The sequence below is a fragment of the Gouania willdenowi genome, chromosome 15 (genome assembly GCF_900634775.1).
Source record: "Gouania willdenowi chromosome 15, fGouWil2.1, whole genome shotgun sequence".
Taxonomy (NCBI): domain Eukaryota; kingdom Metazoa; phylum Chordata; class Actinopteri; order Blenniiformes; family Gobiesocidae; genus Gouania; species Gouania willdenowi.
The window spans coordinates 5,423,205-5,444,799 of NC_041058.1; the positions used below are offsets into that span (position 1 = coordinate 5,423,205).

Below are 21,595 nucleotides of genomic sequence, written 5' to 3' on the forward strand. Positions count from 1 at the left end.
CAAAAAAAAATGTCTGAATAAATTAAACCTTAGCATATAATTCCTTGTGTTTGCCACAAAAACTCTGCCAAAGTGACTTCCCAACACATTTCTGGTGTTTTCTGAAAGTTGGCAGGTGTTTATTTTGGGGCTTACGCAGAAAGATCCGAATTCAGCCAAAATAGATTGTCTCGTGGAGGGAGGTGATGTCACGCGGAATATCGGGAACAAACTAAAACAAAAAATGGAGTCAAGCCACTCATTGTCTTCCATGTCTGGCAACGAAACACAAAAAAACACAGTCCCCAGATAGCCAAATTCTTCTGGTCCATGTCTGACCCAGTGGGCCCACACCTGGTAAGTTCATCCAGCCCACATACAGAATGAGATGATGGCACCGCGGCACTCCGCTTCTGTTTGCCACAACCAAGCCATCACAATGCCAGATGTCAGCCAAGGCCAGACCAAATAATCACAGTACCTTATATATGGGCCACTTTTGGCTCATATTTAGAATAGTTGACGCTGCCTGACTTGCTATAATTCAGCTAAAATTGGCCCAAATAGGTTTCAAGATAACTATCCCACAGTTGCAGCATCATATGTGGGCCATTTTTGGCTCAAATCTATTTTTTTGGGCCAGATGAATGCCAAAAGTGCTCGATCATTGTAAGATGGGCTCATATCCATATGCTGTCTGGGTAAGAATGAAGGACAACACTTGTTTATTGGACTCTACATCCCATAATGGAATGTGCCAAACTTTTAAGCAATTTCCCCCTAGGATTAATAGAATAATTCAGATTTTCCAACAATGTCCATAAGATGATGTTTACAGTAGAGACCAAAGCAAACTTTCAAATGGCAATTTCAACCTTTTTTGTACATTTTTTCGAGCAAATCATCTTCCATTTATTGATCTATGAGGCCTACACTGTAGCTGAGTTCTAAATGTCACACTCTGCACTATACACTACAAACTCAATGAGTATATACTGTCTACTATATACTAGTATAGATATGATTAGGATGATGACTGTTCCCACTGAAGTATACTTCCCAAGATGCTTTTGGAACCTACAACGACTAAAACCTGAATCACACTGAGGCTAAATATCTACGTTGATTTTCCACCTTTGAACATTTTAAGTGAGAAAGTGACCAAGTAGAATATCAACATTTGATCCACAAAACTTTCTGACAAAAATTCTGACATTTGGGAGATTCCGGTATTGTTCTCCATTGTGCTACTGACAAAACTTCCTGTTAACTTCAAAACAAGAGCCCTATTTACAAAAGCGTTAAAAAACTAATGGAAGACAAGAAGAGATGCTTTTGTTTTGAAAAGGGGATGTTAGATTTTTAGCTTGAAGGCGGTCCCAGGACGATTTTACATTCCGCTCGCAATGCATCATGGGACGGTTGAATATGACTAGTGTGCCCACCATGCATACTTAGAAAATGTCCCCATATAGTATCTAATGTGGACACACTACATACTAATGTAATTATGACGTAAGATTTAGTATGAGTAATATGTTAGTATGACATTTACAACACAGCCTATGTCTTTATCTTTTCAATGCAGAGACCATCCATAATATTAAATGATACTGTTTTATAGATTTGTTTAGGGCATCCCTGGTGTTTTTGGTGGTAGACCATAGGGTTAATGGCTGCTTGTTACTACAGTACAGCAGTCACCGCAAAGTAATCAAATAACTACTGTAAACTTCAAAGGTTTCTTTTGCTGCACATTTCTACTTAGTTATGCTCTCTGCAAACACATGCACACATTAGTCTGGAAAATAATTCGTCTCCACCCCTGTTAGTTACCCAAACATGTCTTCACCATGGCAACTGGATAGCATACTGTTTGCGTGGTCGTCATGGCAGAAAGTGGAGTCAAACGTGTCCGCGTGTGTTTGTGCATTAAATAATTAAGAGTTGAAGGTTCAGATGAGGATACTAAATACAATGTTTTGTTCTCGTACGTCTGTAAATTAGAACTCATGGGCTTTTTAGTTGTTCGTATGCCTTTTGGCTGTAGAAATATGCAAGAATGTGTGTGTGTGTAGGTGTGCGTTTGTGTGTGTGTGTGTTTTTTTTTTTTCCAGTAAGTTGTTCATCAGGGACGTTTGCCAGCATTTGCAGGAGCATCATCGCTCTTGTGCTTCAGTGGGAAAGTAGAGGGTTGCAGAGATGATTCACGGCTCTGTCACACACACACACACACACACACACACACACACACAGCGAGACTTTTGTTTTTTGTTTTTGCATCTTATTAAAACGAGCCCTTAGAACAGAGGTGGGCAACTTCTATCACAGCGAGGGCCACAAAAATGTGTTTGTTTGCTTGAAGGGCCACATTATATCACCATTCATGACAGCATTTAGAATAATGACCAATCTGAGCATTAACACAGGAAACAACAAAAAGTTTTTATGTAATTTTGTGTGTTTTTCCTGTTTAATGTATGTTTTTGGACTCATGTTGTGTATTTGTGTTGTCATTTACTGTGGGTTTGCAGAGTCATTTTTTGTGTTTTTCTTGTCTTTTTGTGTACTTATGTTCTAATTTTCTGTAATTTTGTAAATATATTTTTTTGTCATGTTGCGTATTTTATTGTCGTTTTGTATTATTTGTTATAATTTAGTTTTAGTTTTTTTGCATTATTTGGCATATTTTTTTGTATTACTGTTTTTGTTATGTTCATTTTTGTAGTAGTTTTATTGTATTTTACTGTATTTTCCTACAATGTTATAATTCTTTGTATTTTTTTTGTGCATTCTTGCTTTTGCTTTGTGTATTTTTCTGTCGTTCTGTGTATGTTTGTTGTTGTCTTGCTCGTTGCTGTTGTATATCAGTCCCTCCAGGATCTTCACTTCAGTTTCCCTGATTGTGGGAATTTGGAGCAATTTCAACAATTTTAGATTAAAAATGACTGCACATTTTGTACATTTTAATAGAATTTTTGTATTTAGAGGGGTGAGATAAGTACAATTAAATTTGTTGGTAATTTACAAAATATTTAATGTTTTTTTATCGTAATTTTCTTTTTCGAGCGGGCCAAATTTGATTCTCTCAGGCCCAGATTTGAGTTTGACTCATGTGCTACATCATCATACATAAGGATCTCTGTTCTGTCAGAGGTTAAATGCCTTGCCCAAGAGCTTCCCCCCTCTCCCCTAAGGCAGGGGCTTTGGTTCACCCTACAGCCTGTTGCTCTGAGCTTCTTCATGCCAACTGTTCTCCATCTGCTCGTATGGGGCCACTGATAAATGGACTAACTCCCTCCACTGTAATGACTTCACTGCTGATGACAATCGTACGCGTGGCTGGTGTTTGTATAAGGATTAACTTTACGCTGTGCGCTGCTCAGTAGTAGATTAACCCATGGTTGTTCCTGTATATTATTAGACAATTAGCAGGTTTTTATGTGTGTGTGTGTGTGTGTGTGTGCGTGTGTGTAGTTTATAGGGCAGTGGTTTCCAAACTTTTTTGGTCGTGACCCCTTTTTGATATTGAGAATTTCTGGTGACCTTAAATTATTATTATTTTTTTAGAATTAGTTCATGTTTGTCATACTATATATAAATATATTTTATTATTATAATAATTATTATGAATAATAATAACTAGATTTCTATTTGATAAAGTCAAAGTATAGAATACAGTTGTTTAAAATTGTTTTAATTTGAAAAACAATAATTAAACATTTCAAAAATGCCTTTTTTTAATCAGTAATTCATTTTTGTATCAGTTATCATACTAGACATCTCAGGCAACATTATTTAGACTCCAGGGGACCCAACATGGGGTCCTGACCCTAAGGTTGAAAAACACTGTTATAGGGTCATTCCATCAGGACATTCCATGCACATTTTCCTAAAAAAAAATACTATGAAACATAAATTAAAAAAAAAAACATTGCATCAGAAAAACTATTATATAAGTTGTAATTGAACATGAATAATTGAAGACGTAATTGTCATTTATAAATGTAATTAATTGACCCTAGTCTACTGCTGCTGTATATGCACAGAATTACTTTATCAGTTTAACACAGAATTCTCCAAACTTCAGTGTTTAAAATCACTTTGTATCCTGATTATGCACCACTTTCCATTAACAGTGAGATAATGCTAATGCCTTTAACGCATCAACGCAGATTTTTAGCTTAGAAGAACTGCGTCGAAACTGAATAAGTTCAATCAACATAGATACCACGACGTCAAATAATCATAATAAGTTAAAGGTGCAGTCCGCAACTCTCAGATCGCTCTCTCCCCCTCCCTCCTCGCTGCTCTCTTGCCCTGCCTCCAAACTTTCCAAAGTCCCTCCCTCAGAGGAGCTAACAAGCTAACGTTAGCCCAACAGCAACATCACAGTAATATAACATGCTCTGTTAAAAGCATATCACTGCAGCGATTCTCTCTCTCTATGTGCACACACCTCAGCAGCAACAACACAGTGTCACTTACAGCAGCCCACACAGAGGCCGCTGCGCGCACATGAACAACACATGCACCACAGAGTTCTAGTGTAACAATTACAAATCAAACATAATGTAAATCCAGCAGCAGTAATTACTTTTTAGGCAGAAAAGTCACCAATTCCATCTTCTACTCCTCCAGACCATACACTGTAAAAAAAAAAAAAAAAAAAAAACGCTGCTACAGCCCCGGGAATGGGGCGGGGCCTATTAGTAACAGCTGTCAGACAGCCCATCAAACACAATCCTGGCTCTGATTGGTTCTTTTTGCTCGGTCGTGGTGCGTTCTGGCAATCTGCCAAAGGCTGCAGGAGCAGCAGGGGGCGGGGCTCAATGAGTTTTTTTCATACAAACTACTAGTTTGATGTAAAGCTGTCCTTACATAGTGACAGCTTTAGCAAATATGACAAAAAAGTCACTTTTATAAGAGTTGCAGACTGCACCTTTAAGAGGCCGTTCAACAAGTTCTTATCACAACTTGTGGTTGGATGCTAATGTGAGCGACTGAGGGAGCCAATGAACTGGTGTACTAACTGCCCTGATTGGGTTAGATTGTAATAGGCTGGTTTGTGTCTTTCTAAACGTGCCTGATATCAATGTGCTGCAAAGAGAAATTGGATTGAGCCTGTGGCTGGGCACAGTGAGGAGTTTATCAGATTAGACTGATGTGAGTCGCCCTGATAGCATCAGCGAAGCAGCAAAAAAAAAACGGCCCCATAGCAGAAATCACTATTTTTTTTTATCCCATGATGGAGATAAGATGCTGATGCTAGAAAACAGATAAACGTATTGCCTTTAAAAGGGAAACGCAACCTTTAAAACGCTATTTGTAAATGACTAGAGATGTAAAGATGTTCTAAATCGGCTAAAAATAGATGCAAATAAGAGCAGATTAAGATCGATGTATGTGCGTCGATACTCTGCTTAAACAATAGGGGGTGCTGTGAGAAAAACTAGGATTAAATATATATATTTATAGATCGTCTCGAGATTGGCGCCAACCACAATGTGTGTAACATATACAATAATGCAAAAATTATTATTAACATAATTGATAATGTTGACTGCTAAAATGTGCGTTGACGTATTGTTTAATGTTGTAAATTCATAATAAAATCCAGCTGCTTCATTTTTCCTGCAGTACCATAACATGAACTGCTGGGTGCAGTGTTGCTGCGCTATTTACATTGTGAAGAAGAATTGCGCAACAGAAGAAGAACCAACCTAAAGTCTCAAAAGTTAGGGCCCATTTCACTGAAAACTAACAGTAATGTGTTCGAATCAAAGCATCAGAAAACTATTTCATGAAACCGATTTCTCTTTAAGCCCGAATCAGTTTCAACCAGACACTATTCACGTCCGTGCGCATGAAAGATGATCCGAGGCGAGTCAGCATCCATTATGCGTCATCCTTTCTCACGCTAATCCAAACACATCACCTAATTTACCGCACAACATCGAAACCAAGCCTGAGCCCCTGGTACAACGATCAAAATTAAGCCCGAACAGTCACACGGGACGCACACAACTTAAGAATTTTGATATATATATATATATCAATATCTGTCATTAGCTGTCATTAAGTGTTGTTCTCTAATTTATGACACCTTTTGCTAATTTATGACACCTTTGGAGCTATGTTAGCATTGTTTGGGTTAGGTGGAGGCGGATCTATTCGGGTTAGGGTAATGAAGGTTAACGAACGACACTTAATGACAGCCGTCATGACACCTTTTTCATGCTAACGATGACAGGTGTCATATCATAATAATGACAGCTTAATGTCAGCCTTTATGTATAAAATAATGTCAAATCCAAGCCAGGAACATAAGTACACTTTTCTTATAGTTTTATTTTAAATTGAAAAAATATTGTATTTGAAAAAATATATATTTTTGTTAAACATTGCATGGTGTTAAGTGAAGAAATGTACAGTTTAATTTGGTTTATGAGTTCAAACAGTGGAAACGGTTTGTAAGAAGGTAAAAAGAAGAAAGTATATTAGTTTAAAAAATAATTCTGTGAATCTGTATTTTGTTCATATGTAGTCATTGGTTGACTAGTGTATCCTTACACCTCTGGTAACTACAGATCATTAGACACCTTCTCTTTCTTCGTGGTTTTTCAGTTTCCAGTCTGTCTTTTCCTCACTTCTCTTTTTCTTTTTTTCCTCCTTTTCTTCCTTCTACCCCCTCCCTAACTCCCCTTCCCTGCTTCCCTTCCCTCCCGTGCCTCAGTAAAGTGATCAAGGTGAAAATTATTGACGACGAAGAATACGAGAAGAACAAAACCTTCTACATTGAGATCGGAGAACCTCGCCTGATCGAGAACAATGAGAACAAAGTTCCAGATGATGGTGAGACTTCGAGACTCCGCCCCCCCCACATCCCTTCCCCAATGTTGCCATGTTTGCCAACATGCAGCGGTCACCTCATCCCACCCACACCATCCACCCCTCTGCTCTGCTGTGTGTGTGTGTGTGTGTGTGTGTGTGATTTTTAATTTGTACATGCCTACTTGCCTCATGTTTTTGTGTATCACCTGCATTCACCACCTCCCTTCATGTGTGTGTGTTTGTGTGTGTATATGTTGTGTTGTCCGATACAGGAAAACCATAACCATTAGGATCTTAGACCGGGAGGAATACAATAAGCAATCCTCCTTCTACGTTCTGCTTGAAACTCCACAATGGACGCGCAGCGGGAAGGATCGGACAGGTGTGACAGCCAATCAGCACTCAGAACGCACAATCAGCCAATCAGCACTCAGAAATGGATGCACAACTACCAGATCATAAAAGATCCCAAATCAACTGGCCAATCTCATACATGGGACATTTCTCCATTTTATTTATTTATTTTTTGTTTGAAAAAATTAAATATTCCAATGGTGTATTAGAGCCACATTTAAATAAAAGGAAATCTGAGCACTACAAGATTAAAGTCATATTATGAGAATAAAGTCCTCATTTTATTAGATTAAAGTTGTAATATTTTTGAAATAGTCGTAACTTTATGAGAGTAAAGTCCTAATTTTATGAGAATAAAGTCCTAATTTTATCAGATGAAAGTTGAAATATTTTTATATTAAAGTTATAATATGTTGAAAATAATGTAATAATATTATGAGAATAAAGTCCTAATTTTATGAGATTAAAGTCTGATTATTTTGAGAATAAAGTTGTAATATTTTTGAAATAGTTGTAATTTTATGAGAGTAAAGTCCTAATTTTATGAGAATAAATTTGTAGTTTTATAAAAATAAATTCATAATTTTATGAGAATAAAGTTCTAGTTTTATGAGAGTAAAGTCCTAATTTTATGAGAATAAATGTGTAGTTTTATAAGAATAAATTCATAATTTTATGAGAATAAAGTTCTAGTTTTATGAGAGTAAAGTCCTAATTTTATTAGATTAAAGTCGTAATATTTTGAAAATAGAGTCGTAATTTTATGAAAATAAAGTTGTAATTTGATGAGATTAAAGTCGTAATATTTTTAGATTAAAAAATAATCGGAATTTTCTGATAATAAAGTTCTAATTATATGAGAATAAATCCTAATTTCATTAGATTAAAGTTGTAATATTTTGAAATTAAAGTTGTAATATTTTTAAAACAGTCGTAATTTTATGAGAATAAAGCCGTATCTTTAAAAACTCAGAATTGAAGTGAACACAACTAACACCAGTAGTCGACCACTTTCAGCCACTTCCTCCTCCACAATAAAAGCGGCTACTTGCTTGTCAGAACAAAACGCAAACGTCTGCAAAAGGCTCAATATTTAATTATTTGTGAATCCTAAAGTGAAATAATAATAATCTCACTAAATGCTCCACATTCTTCATAACGCAACACAGACAAGATCCTGTTTGTATTTCAATTTTATTCTCAAAATATTACGACTTTAATCTTGAAATATTATGACTTTATTCTCATAAAATTACAGCTTTATTCTGAAAAGAAGACAACTTTAAATCTCGTCGTACCCAGATTTTTAATTTTATTTTAATGTGGCCCTATAATACGCTGTCGTAAAATATTCATTCTTTGTTGGAGAGGAAAAACAAAAAGTGTCACATTTTGATACAATACAGCATTTCTTTGCAGGCTGTTGATATTCAGTGAGATAGCACTGGATTTATGACAGAAGTAGGTGTAGCAGAACACGGAGATGATGGAGCAGTTCCCAGATAGATAATGTAAAACAAACTGTGGGCGGCAAAAAAAAAAAAAAAAAAAAAAAATGGCTCATATCGCGTTAGAAAAACACAATCATTGTTGGACGGAACATTTTGTTTTTCTCTGTAGGATTAAATCAACGGAATTTTTCTTTTTTTCTTAAAAAAATGTTTTATAATGCAAAACTTTGATGGAAGTGTGCTTTAAACCAGGAAACAGTTTAGCAAAATAACAAAAGAATGGAAGGACAATGCATGATTAAAACAATTACAACGTGGGGGTAAAAAAATCTGAATTTATTTTGGTTGAAAATTAATCTCACATGGTTTTAAATAACATGATATACAGTCGTGAATTAGGGCCGACTTTTAAGCAAATTGAGAATAAAGTCGAAATGTCGAGATTAAAGTTGAAATTTTTAGAATAAATAATGTCGAGATGGAGAAAATAATTTTAAGCAAATCAAGAATAAAGTCGAAATGTTGAGAATAAAGGTAAAATTTTGAGAATAAAGTTAAAATTTCGAGGATAAAAATGAAATATGGAGAAAATAATTTTAAGCAAATCGACAAATCCAGAATAAAGTTAAAATGTCAAGAATAAAGCTGAAATGTTGAGATTAAAGTTGAAATTTTTAGAATAAATTTGAAATATAAAGTTGAGGTTAAAGTTAAAAAACAAGATTAAAGTCAAAATTTTAAAAATGAACTAAAAACACAATATCGTGATAAAAGTCAAATCTACGGAAGCTGACTTGGACCAATTCACTTATTATGACATATTTTGACTTTCATCTCAAAAATTATATTCTAACTTTATTCTCGGAAATTTCCACTTTATCTTCGACTTTTCGACTTTATTTTTGATTTTGATTTATTTTCTCCATCAAAATTGTCCCTAATCCTTTTACTTAATGATATAATGTTAGTTTAATAGAATTATTTTCTGGCATGGATGGGCTCCAGTGAGAGCTGGTTTATGTTTGGTCTGATCTATCAGACCAAACATAAACACTGGTTTGGTTTTCCACTTTGGAATGTTAAACCATTGCATCACTTCTTGCAAATACTTCAAAAATTCCAAGAAGATGTAGAATAAACTAGAATAAATCATCTGTATTTTAGTCGTTTCCATGCAAACCTCCTGTAGACACATTTTTTAATAGCAGTCGTGGGAAAAACTAAAATGTAAATACAGTTTAAACCAAACATTTAAATATTGATGTGCTGGTTTTGAACTGGCCTTTTGATTTGGGATCCACTGGAGCTCTTCTTTTCCTGCTCAGTTTTGATTGTGTATTCCTATTTTTTCCGACTTCCTCTTCCCCCGCTCATCAAAGGAGGAAATTCACTTGAAAGTTGGTGAAAGTTACACCTGTCCTTTCCTTTTTCCTCCTTTCCTTTTCATCTGCTTCATGTCAGTGGAGACGTTCACACACTTGGAGTTCTGACCTTTGTCAGTGTTTGAAAATGTCACAGCGACAGTGAAAAGGGTTGTGAATTTTCATCAGAGGAAATACATCTACAGTAGAGGTAATGCTACTGACTGTGTGATCTCAGGCAATTTAATCAAGTTCCATTATTCTAATTAAAACTCCATTTCACAAAACAATAATCAAATCAGCATCACATTGTTTTTGTTTACAGTCAAAAGCAGATTTTTTTTTTGTTTTTTTGCAGATGATTATAAAGGGCTTGAAAGACGTGTGGTAGATAAATCTGCATTTATATTATAACAGAAAGCAAAGTGATTCATTTTTTTTTAAATGGATAAAAACAAAACAAAAAAATGTAAATAATAATAAATGTTGAAAAACTATTTTTTTTTTTATTTATAACACAAGCAGAAACAATGTCAAGGAGAAGAAGATTCTAGATGCTGCGCAGTAATGGTTGGAGCCAGGCAATTTTAGGCAACAAATGCAAATTTCAAACAGCTGTCAAAAATCCAGTTATTTAGACAAAAATAAAAAAAAATACACATATTGCATCAAGACAGCATGGAGATGTTGGCAAGGCAAAGCACATTTATTTATATACTTTACGTCAGAGATTCTCAACTGGTGGGTCGGGACCCAAAAGTGGGTCGCGGACCTGTACTGGGTGGGTCGCGGACAGCTAGTCAAAAACAAATAAATACTTAATGTTTCTCATGTTGGACTTGTCTTTTATTTTGAAAGAAACTTTTTTTTTTGGCAGGCATGCTGTGAAACGCATATTGCGCAGGAAAATATATAGATTTGTTTTAAAAAAAACATTGTATGTGTGTGTTTTCAAAAGCTATTTTTGAAAAACTAAATTTGATTGGTTAAATTCTAAAAAAAAAAAGGTTGTTTGGCTCTACTTATCTGTGTGAATAGACTTCCTCAGCACTGACATATATATTAAAAATAATAATAATTCTTGATTTTGACTGATTTTCTCCATCAAAAATTGTCCCTAATCCTCTTCCTAACCCTAACCCTAACCCTAATCAGTATACCAACATTCTATTTGTACACAGCGTCCCTATTTGACCAGTTTAGGTCACGTGACTAAGACTAAACCTTAACCTAACCCTAAAAATTGTTGCGATATTGGGTTATAACCTAATCCTAACCCTAAAACACTACGTATTTGTACTTCAGTATTCGTACCAATACTGTACCGTACGGCAAACGTATGAATAGACACTTAGTAAAAATAAATACTGATCACGTCTTAACAGGGAGGATGATCTCTGAGTCTCAAAATTGTGGATATTAAACCTAACCTTGACTAATTGTTCTGATAACATGTCATGCTGTTGTTCTCTGTGCTGCTGCTGTCAAGCCTGTGTTTGAAAACATAAGAAAACGTACATTTATTACCTCAAACAGTCACCACCTGGGATAGTGGGGGTCCGCAGTCTCTGTCACCCTTATTTTGCGGGTCGTGGGCTGAATTGTTTGCAAATCTCTGATCTAAATGACAACTAATGTCATTTTATGCCATGAAACACAATAAAGAAAAGTGTTTTTATTTTGCACAGTGATGTTATTGTTGGTGTAACATTCATTTTTTAAAGTTTTGTCCCGCGGCCCTCCACCGCGATACATTTTTGGCCCTTCAATGAACATAATTTGGGCCCCTCTGCTTTAGAGGCTTGGCGCCACCAAGGAGGACACCTGGTTATACATCTTGATTTTATTTAATTGTACGTATCATGGATAATGTCACAGGTTGGATTCAGTTAACATGGCTAAGTAGATAAAGTCTAGAACGAGGTCATGATCTGCATGAAAAACAGAGACACATTATTTTGTTCAATCCCAGCACGATTCATGCATCGTAATAAAAAATGATGTAGAACTTTATCATGTACTGCAAAAAAATTAGAATTTTGGTATTACATTTAATTATTTAAAAAAATATGTAATTCACAATTTTAACATTAATCACACCACCTGTTCTGCCCCTGAAGGGATTATTCTAGAAATGTCAGAGAAAATTTGTTACTTATGGTGATTAATATTATAAAAACAATAGTTTTCAGTTGCCTTAAAACCTAAATTATGATCATCCATCGTCATTTATTTTATATTTTAGACAGACATATAGTATAAAACGGTGCTTAATTAGGAATTCATGTACGTGGTTCCAAAATAAGGAGAATAAAAAACAATTTTAACGCATTTTTGCGTCGTCACTTATTAATGTGATAATATGATGAATTATTTTATTAGATCCATCTGTATTAAAAGCTGCCATATTTAAGGAGGTAAATGTTCATAGGTTCAATAAAGCTCATCTAGTCATTAAAAGTAGGTTCATCTCTGTCTTTATGACACACACACACACACACACGCACACACACACTGATGCCATCAGCGTGTTAATGACAGTGTGTGTTTACCAGGTAGGAATCAGCCTTATTTATAATGATGGAGGGATCAAAGACAAAAGGCTGGATATCACATTATCACAGTCAGGAGATCAAACAACACACCCCGGGGATACGCACACACACACACACACACACATATACGCACGCACACACACGTAGTGGCTATTGTGTGTTTAATGAGTGCGTTTTATGAACTGATCTGTGCTGGTTCTCTGTGCTAAATGAGGCCTGCTTTATATCCTCAGCCCATTACATTAGTGTGTACTTGTGTGTCAATGTGCATTTGTGCATGTTTTTTAACGTGTAATCCACATTGCGCCTCTGCTTGTTTTAACACAATTGTTTCTTGTGTGCGTGTGTGTGTGTGTGTGTGTGTGTGTGTGTGTGTGTGTGTGTGTGTGTGTGTGTGTGTGTGTGTGTGTGTGTGTGTGTGTGTGTGTGTGTGTGTGTGTGTGTGTGTGTGTGTGTGTGTGTGTGTGTGTGTGTGTGTGTGTGTGTGTGTGTGTGTGTGTGTGTGTGTGTGCGTGCGTGCGTGTGTGTGTGTGTGTGAAAAAATAAGCCCATCAGTCCATATTGTTAGCACATCTGGATCAGAGTTACAGCCACGTTTGGAGTCAATTTGAATAATAATTACAATTATAACATAAATATATGGACATTTTATTTTGCTGTTATAATCCTAGTTTAATTGTAAATTAGTTCACATAATTGACTTTGTAATTATAATTGGCATGGAAATTCTACTAAAAAAAAACTTAAATTACGATTACAATTTTATTAAAATAAGTTTCAAATCAACTTTTCCCGCGACCTGTCAGTTCTGTTCAGGATCATTTTACCAATATTTTCATGGATGAGAGAGAAACAATCTGGATGACATGGTTGGGGTCAATTATAATTGCTATTCTGTAATTGGTAATTAATTACAATAATTAATAATTATAATTCTAAACGTGATTGAAAAAATATGTTGCTGTAATGATCGTATTTTAATTGTAATTGAGTTCAGATAATTGACTTTGTAAATGTAATTGGCATGGAAATTGTATAAAAACTTTACAATTTACAATGTAATTACACATAGGCCTACGTACTGTAGTTAACAATTATTAAAACATGTTTCACATCAAGTTTTCCCGTTTGTTCTCTTAAAGCTATGCTGATTAATTGCTGGTCGTCATAATTGTAATTGAACATGGATAATTGAAAAAGTAGATGTAATTGAAAAATATATTTGACCCAAACCCTGGTTGCAGCCCAAATATTTAACAAATTTATCATAAAAAGCTTCGACGCGTTGCAGATTTCTTTATGAAGTGATGCACACCTGCATGTGTAAATAATTGTGTACTCGTAATCACAATCATTAGGACCAGAGTGTAAACATTGTGACACATGCATGAAAACACGACATCATAATTAGAGACACGATAATGTGTTAATCAGTCAGACTCTTATGGGTTTGTTTGCATTGCTTAATTATACAAACCAACAGAAATACATTATAATGAAATTTCAACAAACGCTTCCTTAACTCTGCCAATAATGGCTTTAAAACACCCAACGACAAAAATAAGCTAAATTGTGTCTGTGATGTGAAAAATATGCTGTTTTGTGTAATTAACCCTCATTTTGTATGGAGAGAGAATTGTAGGGAGCAAATTATGTTGTTACTCTGTTTGCTAGAAAAGTAATTATAAATGTTGTTCCATTAGTGGTTATATAAATATCTCTTAAGCTCCTCCTTCTGCAAACTCAACAGAGTCTGTGTATTTTCCTTCACTTATTTTTTTACCATGAAAATTAATATTTAGGCGGTGGTTCTCAAACATTTCAGTCCACAACCCCCAAAATAAGGGTTCCAAATACCAGCGACGCCCACTGTAGCTGAACACAGACATGGACATTAAAGAACAGGCATGTGGAGACAGGGTCATCTATAAGGGGGAATAAAGGGGAGACATTTTTAGGGTCCATCCATAAAGTCAGCAAGATGATGTTCCATTGTTCTATGAATCTGTGATAACCACATTTATTTATTTATCTGAATAATATCCACTGTTATCCAGGAAGTTCAGTATTATCTGCTCCATAGCATGAAGTCATCTTGTAAATTCTTGTTTTAATCAGAAATAAAATGGGTTAAAAGTGACCAAAAATGGTGGTGAAATAGAGTTTTAAAGTTGCAAATTTGTGTCTAAAAACTGACAAAAAAAAAAGGTGGTGAAAAAGGTTCAAAGTCTCAATATTAGAATAATTAGTTTAAACTGGCAAATAATGGGCATGACAAATCGGGACTGTGGTGAAATTGGCAAAAATAAGGACGAAATATGGTGAAGAGGTTAAACATGACAATAATAGGTCAACATATGAGACGTTAGGTGGTGAAAGTGGTGGAAAGGGTTTATAAGTACTGAATGATGTGCAGAATAGACATTGGAATTTGATGGCGAAGTGGCAGAAGTGGGAGTAATGTAGCAAATATGCATTAAAAGGAGCAAAAATATGGTAAGAAAAAGTGATGAAAAAGGGTTAATAAAAAAAAAAGCGAAAAATGGGCTCAAATTAGAAAATAACCCCCTCCAAGTGTCTCGCCACCCCAAATGGGGTTCTGACCCCAAGATTGAGAACCCCTGATCTAAGGAACCTCACGATTACAATTCAGGGTGCTATGATTGGATTATTCAACCATTTTTATGATTTTTAATGTATCTTTTTTTCCCTCACATTGTGGGCTTATAATCAGAGGGTTGCCGGTTCGAACCTCACCAGGGCCATCACTGTGGCATGTTGAGCAAGTCCCTTAACCCCAAACTGCTCCCCAGGCGCCGCAAAATGGCTGCCAACTGCTCCCAAGGGATGGCTTAAAATGCAGAGGACATATTTAATATATGTGTAACAATTTAAGAATACTTCATACTTTAAAACACGGTATACAGTATGTGTTGGTATCAATTCATTAAAGTAGCCAAACAAATGTATCTCCATTATCTTCTATTTATGTTAAATCACCAAATACAACAGTAATCATGTTACAAAAGAAAAATATAAATCAATGTGATCCAACACAAAAGCTCTTATTCAGTAAAACTAAAGACTTCCAAACAAAATCCTCAATGAGCTGCAACAATCCCACAAGAAACTAAACATTTCACCTACAACATCAGCTCTCATAGTAACACTTGTGGAATTTGGGGTTTTAAATGAAAGGTTTGATGGATAAAAGAACACAATGAATAAGTGGCGTTAATCATCACCATTGCTGTCTTCAGTCTCAGGGTTGTGTGAGAAAAGGAGCTGGTCAACATGCTCCGTTGTACAGTTACTGTGTCTCCTATGGTAGAGAACGTTCTCTCCACTGAGGCACTGGTGCCAGGAATGCACCGATACCACGTGGCCAACTCTGAAATCATAAGATTCATCACTTCATTCTTTCAAACACTCGCTTTTAATCCAGATGAGTGAATCTCAAGCTCAGTAACTGTAGCCAAAGGCTCAAACATACTCAGGCGTACATCCGCGGACAAGTCCATGCGGTCATAAAATCTAAGTTTTGCACTTAATTGGCGTGGCGGACTCCGAGAGGACTCCGCAGATGTCCGCCCAAATATGTTTGAGTTTTTAAGAGTTACAGTAGGCTGCGTCCCAACACCCACACTTGTGCCCCACCGTTGCGCGCTCTCGCTGAGGAGTGCGAGTGCGTAGGGTGTCCCAATTTTACGGAGTGTCCTTGAGTGCGCTCTTGCGAAGCGTGCATGCAAGTAGACTTGATGATGAAGGAATTACCCATAAGTCCTTTTGTCATGGGACTTTCCAATTAAAAAACAAAATCGATGGCGGACAAACTTTTACAATAAATCCTGTTGGCAGCAAAAATGGCAAAAAAAAGAAAGCATTTTCAAGTGTAAGTAAGGTATCAATTACTGTATTTCTGTAATGTGTATTATATTGAAATACATTTTGTATGACAAAGGCTTTGGTACATATCAACGCCATTTTGCCGTCATGATTGATGACGTCCTGACTCAGGTGGATGACGTAACCGCAAACTGTCCCAATTTTACCCGTTCAGCACTTGTACCTTTACACACTTTACACACGAAACCAAGTGCGTCGTTTGTGGACGTCCGTAAGGCGTAGTGCGGGTATTGGGACACAGCCTTAGCTGCTGCCATTGCCGTCTTCACCTAGTCCGTTCCTTCAGGTGTCTGGGCGTTCCAGCGGTCGTGTTCCTGTCATTTATTGTGTCAGTTATTATGAAAAACAATCGAACATTTATTAATCGTTATCGAATCGTTACATGTAGTGTAACGATTCGATTTGCACTAGTAGTAATGTTCTGCCTCCATTTACTCGTCTTATCTTCCTTCTCTTCTTCCCTTCCTCCTTTCCACATTCATCCGTCTCTCTTTAGTTTTTCTTTTCCTGTCATTGCCGTTTGAACAAGCACTTTGTTGGCCTTGTTTTGTCCAGTTCCTATTTGTCCTCCATTTACTCATCTTATCTTCCTTCTCTATTTGTTCATCTCTCTTCAGTCTTTCTAAGTGTCCCTTTCTTTTCCCTTTCTTTCCTCTCATTGCTTCTCTTGCCCTTGGAACAAACTATTACGTTGGCCTTGTCTTGTCCGGTTCCCGTTTGGCCTTCATTAGCCAGAGTCATTTAAGTGTAACAGTGTGGACCCTCCTCCTCTTCTTCATCATTTTTTCACTCAACCATGGTCTGCTGTGCTGCATATTTCTGTGAGACAAAGTGTTCCCTCACGTCTTCTTCCTATTCTCCATCCTCACTTTGACACGGTGCAGACTTCTCCACCCTCTGCTCCTCCTTCTGTCTATTTCATGTTGACAGCTTTCAAAGATGCTTCGCCTCTACATTTCGCTCTTTGTCTTTCATCAGCGTCTCAGAGGGTTGTTTGGAAAGGAGGGCGGTAAAAGTTCTTTAGATTGGCAGCAAGTGGCATTGGCACTGCACTGTGTTGTTGTCTTTATCAGTGGGATTAGTGTAGGACAATGTTTACCAGATGGTCTACGTTGCTTCAGTCAGTTTTTATGAAGAACTTTGAGTCAAAATGTTCCTTCCTATCAGGTCACAGGTCTGATCCTAACACTGCTTTCTTATTAACAGCAGTCAGTTGTGATGGCATCAATCATGGCCAACTATCTGTTGAAGTCGAGATAAACTTTCAGATCAATAAATCAAAGATCATTTGCTCGAAGAACAGTTGAATTTGTTATTTGTTATTTTTACTGTAAGTATTCTCCTATTAAAGATTTTCAGAAAAGTTTCCTGCATTGCATTGTGGAATGTTGAGTCCCGTAGACGTATAGAAGTTTTTTTACGTCATTCTTAAGTTGCGTTCACACCGAACACGACTTCAGCGACTCTAGCGACTAGATTACATTCAAATTCAATATGAAAGATGCAATGTCAAGCAACCACCTTCAAGCGATGCGACTCGTGCAATTCCAAGAACCCAATCACGCGATCTGAGTCGCTGGACTTTTCAAGCAATTTCTAGTGATGCTGTGTCGCGACATCCAATCTGCAATGAGTTTGTACCTACTGTACATCACTTCGTCGGTCGTCATGTCACTGGAATAGATAAAGCACAGAAGTGAGCAAAAAGTGCAACTATTATCAAGTGACTCATCACTGGCGGTTTAAGCAACTATCGTCACTGATGTCGCGTTCGGTGTGAACGCACCTTTGCTGTGATTTCTTGTGTTTTTTCTCCAGACAAGTAGGAAAGTGATTGGCTTGACATCATTGTTGTTTTAGTTTGTTCCCGGTATTGCAAACCCCAAAATGAACATCCGTCATTATTTTGCCACAACTTTCAGTCCGTGAAAACACCAGAAATGTCAAAGTTAGAAAAAGAGCGCTCAGAAGAGAGCGCAAACCTCTGCCTCGCTTAGATCAACTCACTAAATTAAATTTTTAAATATCCTTGCTCAAAAACTAGTTCTTCTTTTTGACATTTTATATCATCGTCATTATTTTGCCGCAAATTTCAGTCCATGAAAACACCAAAAGTATTGGAAAGTTTTGTGTTTTTTTTGTGGTGTTTGGGGGCAAACGCAAGCAATCACATTAAGAATGAAGTAACAACACTATTATGCATCCGTCTACGGGACTCCACATTCCACAATCCAATGCGTGAAACGTTTCCGAAAATGTCAATATACGAAGAGCAGATCAAAACAAACTTTTGAGCAGCAGGAAGGAAACGCATTTGAATGATACACATCAGAGACGACAGATGTGACAGAAAACCGAGATTAATCCTGTAACAATGAACCTCTATCAACACATACAGTAGCTTATCTTACATGGGTCTTTCATCCCACATGAGGGTTTGTATCCATCCATCCATTTTCAGACCTATTCGTTATTTCACAAATATGTACTATACTGTACCAGTGTTTCTCAAATGGGGGTATGCAATGGCACTACAGGGGGTACTTGAGAAAGAGAGAGTGTAAAATTAATGAATGAAAGATATAATGAAAAATATAGGGTTTTACAATGTTTATTTTTAGTTAAAATGATAATTATTGTAATAATGATGGAAATGATCTTGATTAGAACATGAACTGAAATTACAAGGGTCAGATGGAGATGACAGGAAATTATTAAAATATATATATATATATATATATAGAAATCTATTCATGAGGCACTAAATACAGTTTCTTTCCACTTATTTACAAAAATTGGATTATTTTAAATGTAAAATGTTTATTTCATCGTTATGCTCAATTTTTGTTTTTTTCCATAGTATTCTGAGGCAAATGTTGTATTTGAACAAAAGGGGGTAATTGAGCCAAGAACCACTGGTCTATACTGTATAATGAATCAACAGATTGTTCTAAAGCTGGACACATGAAAACACACAATGGGACTACAAAAATGCACAAAACAAAAGAAAAATGCACAAAATGAAAACAAAAATGCACATAATGACAACAAAAACGCACAAAGGGACTATGAAGATGCACAAACCTAGCATTACGTTACATTTTTCCAGTTGCATAGTTTGTTAGTTTTTTTTGATGAGTTAATAAAAAATCAAGACCAGTGAGTGCACAATGCTCTAGGTTGCTTTACCCTCAGTTATTACACCATATTTCAACCATAAAGCAAGTCTCTCTTGCAAATGCGGTGATTGTAGTTTGAGCACATGCACTTGTGGAGGAAAATCTGCATGGTTGTTAGTGTAAACGTGCTCCACGTTGTAACTCAGCTGGCAGAGAGCAAATGACCAATGGGCTGCTTTGGATCTATAGCGCGCCGCGCTATAAAAAAAAAAGCAATTGCATGGTTAACCATTTCCCCATGGAAAATTTGATCATCTCTTCTCTCCCTGCCCCCTCACACTTTGAAAACAGCGAGTTCAAGCTCAACAGTGAATCTCAATTACTGACACAGACCATAAAGACAGAGCGAGGAGAATAGAGGGCGCCTGCTAAGCCCGAGTCGGAGCTTCACAGATAATGAGAAGACAAACGAAGACTGTGGTTTTCATTTAGCGATGCTACTAAAACTACCGAAGAGTGTAAACCTAATTAAATAAGTTGAAACCACAGTCATGTCTTGTTATTAATTTATCACTGAGGTTAAGGCTGCACTTGGAAATAATGAATCCCATTTGTTCATTTCGGTTGAAAAAGTGACAGCTTTTTTTTTTTTTTTTAACAAAGAAATGAAAATCAGTGTCTCACTGTCAGACAGAAGTGTGTGTGTTTACTCTCAGTGTAGAGTTAGCAGAGCGTCATTAGAGAAGCTGTACTTTGACCTTAGCACGGGTTCAGTTTCTATTGGTGATGAAAGGCTCTGATGGTAACAATAGACCTCATTTAGGTTTCTGTGGCTGTAAAAATCTGCTTTAAATTCAGGCTTTTATTTTTAAAACTGAAATATCTATTCAACGTAAATGTGGTACCCTTCATACAGTTAGAAAGAAAATGCAATTGTTATATGTTTACTTGGTACAAGTGCAAATAAATGTTAAAATAAAGCAGAGGTTCTCAATCTTAAGGTCGGGATCCCATTTGGGTTTGCGAGGCACTGGGAGGGTGTTAAAGAATAATTTTATCTCATTTTTGTTTATTTTTACAATTTTTCTGCACCTATACCAAACTTGCAATATTTAAACATAAATTGATCACTTTTATGCCATATTTGTGCTCCTTTTAATGCATTATTCCTACATTACTCCCATTTCTACCACTTCTCCATCAAAATCTAATGCCTCTATTGCACATTTTTTCCACTTTCTTGGCATTTTTGACACTTTTAAATCCTTTCCACCACTTTTCCCACCTAATGTTGCATATGTTGATCCATTATTGTCACCTTTAACCTCTTTTCCCCATATTTCATGCTTCTTTTTAGCCAATTTAACTACATTCACGATTTGTCATGCCCAATATTTGCCAGTTTAAACGATTTGTTCCAATATTGACACTTTGATTGCTTTTTGACCACTCTAATTTGCAACTTTTGACCAATTTTTGCGGTTTTTAAAATTCAATTTCACCACCTTTTTTGGTCACTTTTAACCCATTTTATTTCTGATTAAAACAAGGATTTACATCTTTAAGATGACTATATACTATGCCCCAAATACTAAACTTCCTGAATAACAGTGGATATTATTCAGACGAATAAATAAATGTGTTTATCACAGATTCATAGAACAATGGACCATCATTTTTGCGACTTTATGGATGGACCCCAAAAATCTCTCCCCTTTATTCCCCTTATAGATGACCCTGTCTCCACATGTTCATGTCTTTGTTTAACCACCTGTGTTCTAATCACTGTAAATGAATCTGTGACTGGAAACTACTGGTAATTGCAGTCCTGACTGATTCTCATTGATATTCTCAGACAATCAGCAGAAGGAAGAAGAAGACGAAGAAGAGCCGCTGACGAAGAAGGATGAAGAAGAAAGGCGCATAGCTGAAATGGGGCGTCCCATGCTTGGAGATCACGTCAAACTGGAGGTCATCATTGAGGAATCATACGAGTTCAAGGTTTGTTTTAGTCCCAGGTCATTTACTATATTAAA

At 36.3% G+C, this 21,595-nt stretch overlaps 1 protein-coding gene across 1 annotated transcript in view; it reads left to right on the top strand.

Annotated features, from left to right (window-relative positions):
* Nucleotides 1-21,595, top strand: part of slc8a1b (solute carrier family 8 member 1b) — a 158,969-nt gene that overhangs the window by 102,417 nt on the left and 34,957 nt on the right. Inside the window, 2 exon segments of the mRNA XM_028468094.1 lie at nucleotides 6,716-6,834; nucleotides 21,415-21,560. Coding sequence (XP_028323895.1) covers nucleotides 6,716-6,834; nucleotides 21,415-21,560 — 265 coding nt within the window.